The sequence below is a fragment of the Megalobrama amblycephala genome, linkage group LG9 (assembly GCF_018812025.1).
Source record: "Megalobrama amblycephala isolate DHTTF-2021 linkage group LG9, ASM1881202v1, whole genome shotgun sequence".
NCBI classification, from domain to species: domain Eukaryota; kingdom Metazoa; phylum Chordata; class Actinopteri; order Cypriniformes; family Xenocyprididae; genus Megalobrama; species Megalobrama amblycephala.
Genome location: NC_063052.1, coordinates 30,061,882 through 30,074,276, shown reverse-complemented (window position 1 = coordinate 30,074,276; position 12,395 = coordinate 30,061,882). Strand labels below are relative to the sequence as shown.

The 12,395-nt window shown below is 39.3% G+C and overlaps 3 protein-coding genes across 24 annotated transcripts in view; all 3 read left to right on the top strand.

The window, feature by feature from the left end:
• LOC125275557 (protocadherin alpha-C2-like) overlaps positions 1-12,395 on the top strand; it is a 198,744-nt gene that overhangs the window by 70,096 nt on the left and 116,253 nt on the right. For 2 of the 22 annotated variants that reach the window (XM_048202622.1, XM_048202646.1), the window contains exon 1: positions 9,736-12,294. The exons of 13 other annotated variants lie outside the window; for them this stretch is intronic. In XM_048202622.1, the coding sequence (XP_048058579.1) occupies positions 9,859-12,294 (2,436 nt within the window). In that variant the 5' untranslated portion in view covers positions 9,736-9,858. Of the gene's footprint in view, positions 1-9,735; positions 12,295-12,395 lie in introns of those variants that run through there. 7 more of the 22 variants (XM_048202641.1, XM_048202640.1, XM_048202616.1 and 4 more) reach the window with 4 other exon arrangements.
• Positions 299-3,214, top strand: LOC125275579 (protocadherin beta-15-like). Its single transcript, XM_048202687.1, has one exon. It carries the CDS (start codon positions 764-766, stop codon positions 3,197-3,199), a length of 2,436 nt encoding a protein of 811 aa, XP_048058644.1. The 5' UTR covers positions 299-763; the 3' UTR covers positions 3,200-3,214.
• On the top strand, positions 3,565-6,198 carry LOC125275580 (protocadherin alpha-3-like). The gene has a single exon (XM_048202688.1). The coding sequence runs from the start codon at positions 3,713-3,715 to the stop codon at positions 6,146-6,148; it is 2,436 nt and encodes an 811-aa protein (XP_048058645.1). The 5' UTR covers positions 3,565-3,712; the 3' UTR covers positions 6,149-6,198.

Sequence of the window (12,395 nt, the reverse complement as noted above, 5' to 3'; positions counted from 1 at the left end):
TTTGTCCTTTTTAGTGAACTGTCGGTTTGTGAACAGACCCCAGACCGCATATCCAGTGTGACGGTTTCTGTAATTTATTTATTATTTTTAGCGAGATTCTGGTTGAATTGTAAATTGATATTCTTCTTAACAATAAAAAGCTCTTCATGCCTCATCCCTCAGATTGTTCACAGCCTTGTTGAAGTTTCCTGTGTTGCTGATGTTTATGCCAAGATACAGTTCTCAGTGTGCTCTAAAGACATGTTGTTTCCTTTAAAGGTTATGATATTGGTCTTAGCATCTGGCAACTACTATGTCTTTTTCAGAATCTCTCTCTCTCTTTCTCTTTTACTCACACTGGTTTTCATAAAACAATATGTTCAGTCTAATGAGAGAATATTGAATATTTAAGCGTATAGCTTAACTCATAGTTTGGATTGTTTAGAAGTCATTTGATAAAATTACATGCATTTGACAACATTAAAATGTTTTGGACGTTGCAATGCAACTAACACTTCAGATCGCGAGATGTCAGTGTAAACCTAGAGAAAGGCTCATGACGTCAAACAGTTGCTCATGGTTTTTGTGTGTTTGTTCCGCCCTCTCGGTTGATTCGTAAGCTTTCTCGATTTCACCACTGATGCCGTTTTATTTGTCTGTATTGGGTATCGCGTTTTGCATTGACCGACTCGTTTTCAGCCTGAGCAACGATGGGACTACACAACACATATTCTTAGACTGATCGTGAAACTGCGTTTGAAGGAGAATCTGTAATCTCAGAAAAATGGAACAAAGACAACGCTTTCATCAGCTGGAGCTGAATGCGAAGCTCGCTTTCATCGCTGTATCTCTGTTGTTTGGAAGAGCAGTTTGGGCTCAAATACGGTACTCGATCTCAGAGGAGCAGAAGGACGGAGCTGCGGTGGGAAACATCGCGAAGGATTTAGGCATTGATTACAGAACACTGAAGGAGCGAGGATTTCGCATCGTCTCGACCTCAGGCGAGTCAATGTTCAGTGTAAATCAGAATGACGGCGTCTTGTATGTGAACGGTAAGATAGACAGAGAGGAGGTTTGCGAGAGGAGCACTCCGTGTTTAATCAATCTGAAAATCGCTCTAGAAAACCCACTAGAAATCCATTATGTCGCTGTAGAGGTATTGGATGTAAATGATCACAGTCCAGGGTTTCCCGAGAATGAAAAGCGGCTGGAAATTGGGGAATCTGTTATGCCAGGAGCGCGATATCCGCTACAGGCTGCGCGCGACCCAGATAGTGGAACCAATTCAGTTCAAACCTATAAACTCAGCCACAACGACCATTTCCGTCTTGAAATTAAAGACCGTGAAGAAGATGGTAAAATTCCAATTCTGATTTTACACAAGCCGCTTGACAGAGAAATGACTAAAAACATAAAATTATTATTAACTGCTTTAGATGGAGGGAAACCTCCTAAGTCTGGCTCAATAGAAATATTGATTAATGTACTGGATATCAACGATAATGCGCCTGTTTTTACAAAAGAAACTTACACAGTTACATTAAATGAAAACGCACCTGTTGGCACAACAATTTTACAGGTCAATGCCACTGATTTGGACGAGGGTAAAAACGGAGAGTTAATTTATGCACTGGGAAATAATGTCAACAATAATTTACGCAGACTTTTTGAAGTTAACTCAATCACTGGAGAAATTATTTTGACCGATTATTTGGATTTTGAGGTCAAGGATAAATATGAGATTGATATTCAAGCATCTGACAAAGGAATCGTTCCTCTTGCGACAGATAAAAGTGTAGTGATAAAAATCGTCGATGTAAATGATAATGCACCGGAAATAGAGGTGACATCATTATCAAGCGCCATTCCAGAGGATTCTAGACCAGGTACTACAGTAGCTTTGATAAGTGTTACTGATTTAGACTCTGGGGTCAATGGAAAAATCTCATGCTCACTGTCAAATGATATACCTTTTAAACTAATGCCGTTACCACAAGATAATATTTATTCTTTAGTTACATCTGCTTTACTTGACAGAGAAACTAAATTTCAGTATGACATCACACTAGTCGCAAAGGATGCAGGACAGCCATCATTGTCTTCTGTTAAAACTATAACTGTTCTGATATCAGATGTAAATGACAACAGTCCAGAATTCTCGTTCTCTCCATATGCGTTTTATATGATGGAAAATAATGTCCCAGGCAAATTATTATTTTCTTTGTCTGCTTCTGACAAAGACTCAAATGAAAATGCGATAATCAGCTATCATATATGGAGAGAAAATACAGAGGAAAACAAACATACATCTTTCATCAATATAAACTCTGAAAATGGGGAGATTTATGCGCTTAAGAGCTTTGACTTTGAAACTGTTAAAACGTTCCAGTTCCATGTACTCGCTACAGACTCTGGAAGTCCATCTCTGAGCAGTAACGTGACAGTGAACGTGTTTATTCTGGATCAGAACGACAACGTTCCAGTGATCTTATATCCAGTCAGCGCTAACGGTTCTGCTGAGGGTGTGGAAGAGATTCCCCGTAATGTGAACGCAGGTCATTTGGTGACTAAAGTCAGAGCCTATGACGCAGATATAGGATACAACGGCTGGTTATTGTTTTCACTGCAGGAAGTTAGTGAGCACAGTCTCTTTGGTTTGGACCGCTATACAGGACAGATAAGGACCCTTCGCTCATTCACAGAAACAGACGAGGCCCAGCATAAACTGCTCATACTGGTCAAAGACAATGGGAACGTTTCACTCTCAGCAACAGCGACTGTGATTGTCAAAGTTGTGGAGCCCAAAGAGGCTTTTGCAGCTTCTGATGTGAAAAACGCAGTAAAAGACGAGGAGGAAAACGACGTGACGTTTTATTTGATCATCACTTTGGGCTCGGTTTCAGTGCTTTTTGTCATCAGCATCATCGTGTTGATTGTAATGCAGTGCTCCAAATCTACAGACTATTCGTCCAAGTATTTACAGGACACAAATTACGACGGGACTCTGTGTCACAGCATCCAGTACAGATCTGGAGACAAACGGTACATGTTAGTTGGACCCAGAATGAGTATCGGTTCTACAATTGCACCAGGCAGTAATAGGAATACTCTAGTGATACCAGATCGCAGGAGGAGAGATTCTGGAGAGGTAAGAAATGGACTTGCGTTATGCTGTATTGTATTCATAGTCAGCATTGTACTTTTATTTTTTTCTAATTAATACTGATCTGTGGGTATAATAACATAACTATTCCAGCTCTGTATTTTTTATAGCTACATTTGTATGTGAGTTCTATAATATTGGAATTTTTGATGTGCCCTAATGATTATGTAAATGAAATCCGCGAGAGCGAATGGGTCGCTGCCCTTGGTGCTGAATTCGCGTGGCCGCTTGCTATCCTGCATACTGTATACCTCTTTTCTGTTTCTATAGCTTCAAGAACTTTAACATGAATTACTCGCAGAGTTTAATGAATAGCAATGCAATGAAAGAGCGCGAGGTGTCAGTGTAAACCTAGAGTAAAACTCAAAACGCAAGAGTACCTCCCTGTTTTCTTTTTCGTCACACAGATTTGTACACGATCTCTTTTTCACCAGCGGTGCATCTTTCTCTTTGCTTTTGTCTTCATGATATCTTTCGAGATCTAGAGCATTTCGGTCATCTGTCATGTCGCTACTGGACTAATATTTGGAGAGCCGGTGTGCAATTGTTGTGGAACGAATACAGTGCAAAATGGGACAAAGGAGACATGATCAATGGCTTGAGCGGCATTTGAAAATCCTCTTCGTTGTTGTATCGCTTGTTTTTGGCAGAACGGTTTGGGCACAAATACGCTACTCGATTTCTGAAGAGCAGAAGGACGGAGCTGCTGTTGGAAATGTCGCGAAGGATTTGGGTATTGATCACAGAACCTTAAAAGAGCGAGGATTTCGCATCGTCTCAACCTCAGGCGAGTCCATGTTCAGTGTGAATCAGAATGACGGTGTCTTGTATGTGAACGGTAAATTAGATAGAGAGGAGGTGTGCGAAAGATCCACCCCGTGTTTAATCAATCTGAAAATCGCTTTAGAAAATCCTCTCGAGATTCATTACGTGACTGTTGATGTAATTGACGTGAATGACCACGCTCCGAGATTCCCAGACCAGGAAAAGCATTTAGAAATAAGTGAAACGGTGCTTCCCGGTGCGCGATTCCAACTCCAGGCAGCGCGCGATCCAGACAGCGGCAGTAATTCAGTTCAGACTTATAGACTGAGCCACACCGATTACTTTCGTATTGAAATTAAAGATCGTGACGAAGATGGTAAAGTTCCCATTCTGATTTTACAAAAGCCCCTTGACCGAGAGATTACAAAAGGTATGAAATTGCAGTTAACTGCTTTAGATGGAGGCAGACCACCAAAGTCTGGAACGATGGACATAAGGATAGATGTGTTAGATATAAACGATAATGCACCAGTTTTCACTAAAGAAGCTTACACTGTAATACTAAATGAAAACACACCCGTTGATACAACCATTTTTAGGGTGAATGCAACTGATTTGGATGAAGGTCAGAATGGCGAAATAGTTTATTCATTAGGTCGTGACGTCACTGACAAATTGCGTAAACTTTTTAATGTTAATCCAATCACAGGGGAAATTGTTGTGACTGGTCTTTTGGATTTTGAGGTTAAAGATAAATATGAGATTGATATTCAAGCATCAGACAAAGGAACTGTTCCTCTAACAACAGATAAAAGTATAATTATAAAAATTGCTGATGTGAATGACAATGCACCTCAGATAGAAGTAACATCATTCTCGAGTGCCGTTCCTGAAGACTCTAAACCTGGCACAACGGTGGCTTTAATAAGTGTCTCTGATTTAGATTCTGACATAAATGGGAGAGTCACCTGTTCATTACCTGAGGACATACCTTTCAAACTAATGCCGTCCTCTCAAGAAAACACATACTCATTAGTGACAACATCATCTCTTGACAGAGAGACAATTTCTCGTTATGATATCACATTAGAAGCTAAAGACGCTGGTCAACCACCATTGTCTTCTGTTAAATCTATAACTGTCCAGGTATCAGATGTAAATGACAACAGTCCAGAATTCTCCTTTTCTCCTTATGCATTTTATGTGATTGAGAATAATGTTCCAGGCAAATCTTTATTTTCTGTGTCTGCCTCTGATAAAGATATAGGTGAAAACAGTGTGGTCAGCTATCAAATATGGAGAGATGGTGTAGAAAACAAATACACGTCTTTCATTAACATTAACTCTGAAAATGGAGAGATTTATGCACTAAAGAGTTTTGATTTTGAAACTCTTAAAACGTTCCAGTTTCATGTACTCGCTACAGACTCTGGAAGTCCATCTCTGAGCAGTAACGTGACTGTGAACGTGTTTATTCTGGATCAGAACGACAACGTTCCAGTGATCTTATATCCAGTCAGCACTAACGGTTCTGCTGAGGGTATGGAAGAGATTCCCCGTAATGTGAACGCAGGTCATTTGGTGACTAAAGTCAGAGCCTATGACGCAGATATAGGATACAACGGCTGGTTATTGTTTTCACTGCAGGAAGTTAGTGAGCACAGTCTCTTTGGTTTGGACCGCTATACAGGACAGATAAGGACCCTTCGCTCATTCACAGAAACAGACGAGGCCCAGCATAAACTGCTCATACTGGTCAAAGACAATGGGAACGTTTCACTCTCAGCAACAGCGACTGTGATTGTCAAAGTTGTGGAGCCCAAAGAGGCTTTTGCAGCTTCTGATGTGAAAAACGCAGTAAAAAACGAGGAGGAAAATGACGTGACGTTTTATTTGATCATCACTTTGGGCTCGGTTTCAGTGCTTTTTGTCATCAGCATCATCGTGTTGATTGTAATGCAGTGCTCCAAATCTACAGACTATTCGTCCAAGTATTTGCAGGACACAAATTACGACGGGACTCTGTGTCACAGCATCCAGTACAGATCTGGAGACAAACGGTACATGTTAGTTGGACCCAGAATGAGTATCGGTTCTACAATTGCACCAGGCAGTAATAGGAATACTCTAGTGATACCAGATCGCAGGAGGAGAGATTCTGGAGAGGTAAGAAACTTTAAGGTTTCACAGGACGTCTCTATCTGTCTATCTTGCAGTGTTGTTAAGAATATGTCTTTTTGATGCAAGTTCTTTTCTGTTGGACAGTAGTACATCTGAACTTCTTGAGGATGATAGAGATCAATTTTGAGACAAACAGATTATAACTATTTGTCTCAACAAATTGATCTCTATCAATCTTTCATGTTGGTACTACTTGAATAATTTTTGTTGACATTAACTAAAACTGGACAGTGGATTTCTGAGTCTCTGTTTAATGTTCAGTTATGTTGGAGATTTAGATGAGTTTCTGTTAAAATATTTAGTGTTCTTTTAATGGTCTTAACCATTTTAATCACAAATCACTGGTCAGGAAATTAGCACGAATTGCACAGATACTGTAGATAAAGTAACTTAGCACCAAATAGCCTTCGCCTTTGTTTTCTTTAAATGTTTACAGTGTGTGTGGGTAAACTTGCAGACAGCTTTTTACAAGAAGAAGAGTCAGTGTTGTTCCACTCAATGTAAATGGCTTCAAAACGTTCAAGAAAGTCGAAAAATGTCTCCCAGTTAGTTTGAGTTTAATGTGAGGCCAAATATTCACTACAGAGTTGAAATCTGGATTCTGACCAAAACATGTTGGACTTGTTCTCAAGCCACTTCTTGGTTGTCTTTGCAATTTGGGCAGGAGCACTGTCTTTTGTTGAAAAAACAACAACAACAACAACAACAAAAAACATCTGATCATTCCTCTTTAGATAACTTTTCGTTTAAGGGGAGGAAGCCATTCTGCAATATTCTCCTGTACTCTAAAGCATTAAATGATATTTCACAGTGAAGCAGCTCACCGATACCAACAACTAAAAAGGCTCCCCACACAATGACTCCTCCTCCATGCTTCACTGTGGTAGAGATGCATTTATCATTATATTTCTTAGCAGATTTTTAAAAACACCGCTCTGAAGCACCACCATGCAACTTGTGTTTCATTGTGATTTATCACTCCACACACAACTTCCCATATTTTGCCAAAACTTCATTCTGTCTTTAATGTTTTTCTGAGACAGCAACAGCTTTTTAAGTACTGCATTTACTTACATTTTGCTCATTTTAATAATTTGTGGTTGGGACAATTAAAAGCTTTGTGTTTAGCCATTTTGGACTTGGCCATTTTTTCATATTTGGGCCCAGGAGTGTACATATAACTGAAGTTTAATTTGATTATTTATAAGTATCTACGTAGTTTTTACCCAGAGAAGGGTTAGGGTTATTGGTTTTACTTTGTAATGCCATTGATTGCTTATTTGTGACCCTGGAGCACAAAACCAGTCATAAGTCGCACGGGTATATTTGTAGCAATAGTCAACAATACATTGCATGGGTCAAAATTATCGATTTTTCTTTTATGCTAAAAATCATTAAATATCATGTTCCACAAAGATATTTTGTAAATTTCCTACTGTAAATATATATATATATATATATATATATATATATATATACACACATATATATTTGTAAGTAATATGCATTACTAAGGACTTCATTTGGACAACTTTAAAGGCGATTTTCTCAATATTTTGATTTTTTTGCACCCTCAGATTCGAGATTTTCAAGTAGTTGTATCTCGGCCAAATATTGTCCTATCCTAACAAACCATACATCAATGGAAAGCTTAAGATGATGTATAAATCTCAATTTCAAAAAATTTACCCATATGACTGGTTTTGTGGTTCAAGGTCACATTTAAATGATCTCAAGTTAACTTGAAGAGATTGCCCTTTAGGTCTATGTAAAAGTGAACTGTTTTGATTGGCATGAAATGCAAAACTAGAATTGTTTACAGGCAGTAATTGTAATCACTTCTTGTACGCCATTTAGACATACAGGTGCTGGTCATATAATTAGAATATTGTGAAAAAGTTCATTTTTTTATTGTAAATTATTTTAAAAAATGAAACTTTCATTTATACTAGATTCCCTACATGTAAAGTAAAACATTTCAAAAGTTTTTTTTTTTTTTTTTTTTTTTTTTTTTTTTAATTTGTTGATTAGAGCGTACAGCTAATGAAAGTCCAAAATCCAGTATCTCAAAATATTAGAATATTTACATTTGAGTTTCATTAAATGACCATCCCTACAGTATAAATTCCGGGTATCTCTTGTTCTTTGAAACCACACTAATGGGGAAGACTGCTGACTTGGCAATGGTCCAGGAGACAATCATTGACACCCTCCACAAAGAGAGTAAGTGACAGAAGGTCATTACTGAATGTGGTGGCTGTTTATAGAGTGAAATATCAAAGCATATTAAATGCAAAGTTGACTAGAAGGAAGAAATTGGGTAGGCAAATGTGCACAAGCAACAGGGATGACCACAAGCTTGAGAATACTGTCAAGTAAAGCCGATTCAAACACTTGGGAGAGCTTCACAATGAGTCAAATGAAGCCGGAGTCAGCGCATCAAGAGTCACCACACTCAGACATCTTCAGGAAAAGGACTACCAAGCCACTTCTGAAACAGAAACAACATCAGAAGCATCTTACCTGGGCTAAGGAGAAAAAGAACTGGACAGTGAACAGTGGTCGAAAGTCCTCTTTTCAGATAAAAGTAAATTTTGCATTTCATGTTGAAATCATGGTCCCAGAGTCTGAAGGAAGACTGGAGAGGCACAGAATCCAAGCTGCTTGAAGTCTAGTGGGAAGTTTCTGAAGTTAGTAATGATTTGGAGGGCCATGACATCTGCTGGTGTTGGTCCATTGTGTTTTATGAAGTGCAAAGTCAATGCAGCCATCTTCCAGGAGATTTTGGAGCACTTTATGCTTCCATCTGCTGACAAGCTTTATGGAGATGCTGATTTCCTTTTCCAGCAGGACTTTAGCACCTGCCCACAGTGCAAAAACCACTTCCAAGTGGTTTGCTGACCATATTACTGTGTTTTATTGGCCAGCCAACATGCCTGACCCCTGAATCTATGGGATATTTTCAAGAGAAAGATGAGAAACAGTCGATCCAACAATATACAGATGATCTGAAGGCTCAATAGTGCCTCAGCAGTGCCACAGGCTGATCACTTCCATGCCACACTTCACTGATGCTGTAATTTGTGCTAGGAGCAAGTCATTTGTTGTAATATGTGCTGCCGACCAAGTATTGAGTGTACAAATGAACTTACTTTAAAGAACTTGAACTTTTCTGTTTTGAAAATCCATTTTTTGATTAATCTTAGGAAATATTCTAATATTTTGAGATACTGGATTTTGGACTTTCATGAGCTGTACGCTCTAATCATCAAAATAAAAGAAAAAAGAAAAAAAGAAAAAGAAAAAAAAAACCTTTTGAAATGTTTTACTTTACATGTAGGGAATCTAGAATATATGAAAGTTTCATTTTTAAAAATAATTTACAATAAAAAAAATGAACTTTTTCACGATATTCTAATTATATGACCAGCACCTGTACATCTGTTATGCTTTCAGTAAATATGTGTGTTTTTATTATTATTATTTCTATTATATGTTCTTTAAAAAAGTTAACCGTTTCGCCAGATAAACGTGTTTTCCGACTTAGCTGAACTCTCTACTGATTTGTTATTTCTCAGTTCGTTTGCAGTAAAAAATAAATTCGCACGGTGTCAGTGCACACCACAAATACAGACCTGACGTGGCATCGTCTGTTGGTCGTTTCATTCGCTCTCTCCATAAGTTCGTTATGATCGCTGTGGACATCGCCTTCACGCCCGCCAAGCGCTTCCTCATTTCTTAAGGATTCTCTGACACAAAAAAGGAGTTTTATGGTCAGTGCTTATCTTTGTTATGGGTCCAAATTTTATGCGAGTGGAACATCTTTAAACGGCGTTTTAATTTCCTGCAAAATGCAACAAAGGGTGCGTTCGTCATGGCGCCTCAGACTTACATTCATGGCATTGGGAATGCTGTTTTGGAGAGGAGTCTGCGCACAAATACGATATTCTCTTGCCGAGGAGCAAACAGACGGTACTGTGATCGGAAACCTTGCGAAGGATTTAGGTCTCGATCCCAGAACGCTAAAGGAGAGGGGATTTCGAATCGTTTCAACCTCAGGCGACTCGCTGTTTACGGTAAACCAGAATGACGGGATTTTAAGCGTAAATGGAAAAATAGATCGCGAAGTGGTGTGCGAGAGAAGCAGCTCGTGCATCATCAATCTGAAAATTGCGCTAGAAAACCCGTTAGAGATTCACTACGTGTCGATTGAAATCGTGGACGTCAATGACCATGCACCGACATTCCCAGAGAAAGAAAAGCGTTTGGAAATATCGGAATCTGCCCTACCTGGAGCTCGGTATCAGTTACAGGCGGCGCGGGATCCCGATGGCGGCATGAACTCTGTTCAACAATATAAACTCAGTCATAATGATAATTTCCGCATAGAGGTTAAAGATCGCGGAGAAGATCTAAAAATGCCCTTTTTAATTCTTCAAAAGCCTTTGGATAGAGAAACCAGCCGGAGACACAAGCTACATCTTACTGCGCTCGATGGAGGGCGACCCGCAAAGTCTGGAACAATGGAGATAATAGTTGATGTTTTGGATGTTAATGACAACATGCCGGTTTTCACACAGGAAGTGTACTCTGTAACGCTTAAAGAAAATGTCCCAGTAGGCACAACTGTAATACAGGTTAATGCTACTGACATGGATGATGGTTCAAATGGAGAAGTTTTTTATTCATTTGGAAAGGATATAGACAATAGGATAGTACAACTTTTTGATTTAAACTCCAGTACTGGGGAAATGGTTGTGATTGGCTTGATAGATTTTGAAGAGATGAATAACTTTGAAGTAGACATCCAGGCATCAGACAAAGGATCTGCTCCTCTCACATCAGATAAGAGTATAACCATAAAAATCATTGATGTAAATGACAATGTGCCTGAGATAGAAGTCACATCATTTTCAAGCGCAGTGCGTGAAGACTCTAAAATTGGAACCACTGTGGCCTTGATCAGCATCAGTGATCTGGACTCTGGTGTAAATGGGAAAGTGTTGTGCTACATTACTGAAGACATACCTTTCAGGCTAACGGCATCATCTCAAGATAACATTTACGCGCTGGTTACAGCCTCAACTCTTGATAGAGAAACTGTACCTCACTATGACATCACGTTAGTAGCCAAAGATGCTGGGCAGCCACCTCTGTCTTCGGTTAAAACTATAACTGTGCAGGTATCAGATGTTAATGATAATAGTCCACAATTTTCTCTTTCGCCCTATGCTTTTTATGTGATGGAAAACAATATTCCAGGGAGATCTTTGTTTTCTGTGTCTGCTTCTGATCGTGATGTAGATGAAAATGCTGTTGTGAACTACAACATTTGGAGAGACTCTGGAGATGAAAACAAATATGCATCTTTCATTAATATTAACTCTGAAAATGGAGAGATTTATGCACTAAAAAGTTTTGACTTTGAAACTCTTAATACTTTCCAGTTCCAAATTATCGCTACAGACTCTGGAAGTCCGTCTCTGAGCAGTAACGTGACAGTGAACGTGTTTATTCTGGATCAGAACGACAACGTTCCAGTGATCTTATATCCAGTCAGCGCTAACGGTTCTGCTGAGGGTGTGGAAGAGATTCCCCGTAATGTGAACGCAGGTCATTTGGTGACTAAAGTCAGAGCCTATGACGCAGATATAGGATACAACGGCTGGTTATTGTTTTCACTGCAGGAAGTTAGTGAGCACAGTCTCTTTGGTTTGGACCGCTATACAGGACAGATAAGGACCCTTCGCTCATTCACAGAAACAGACGAGGCCCAGCATAAACTGCTCATACTGGTCAAAGACAATGGGAACGTTCCGCTCTCAGCAACAGCGACTGTGATTGTCAAAGTTGTGGAGCCCAAAGAGGCTTTCGCAGCTTCTGATGTGAAAAACGCAGTAAAAGACGAGGAGGAAAACGACGTGACGTTTTATTTGATCGTCACTTTGGGCTCGGTTTCAGTGCTTTTTGTCATCAGCATCATCGTGTTGATTGTAATGCAGTGCTCCAAATCTACAGACTATTCGTCCAAGTATTTACAGGACACAAATTACGACGGGACTCTGTGTCACAGCATCCAGTACAGATCTGGAGACAAACGGTACATGTTAGTTGGACCCAGAATGAGTATCGGTTCTACAATTGCACCAGGCAGTAATAGGAATACTCTAGTGATACCAGATCGCAGGAGGAGAGATTCTGGAGAGGTAAAATGGAGATTATCTAAAAAATTATGATCTTTGATGGCTTTTGTGTTTATTTATTTTTTGTTTGGCCACTTTACTGTGTTACACAGTCTGATCCATGC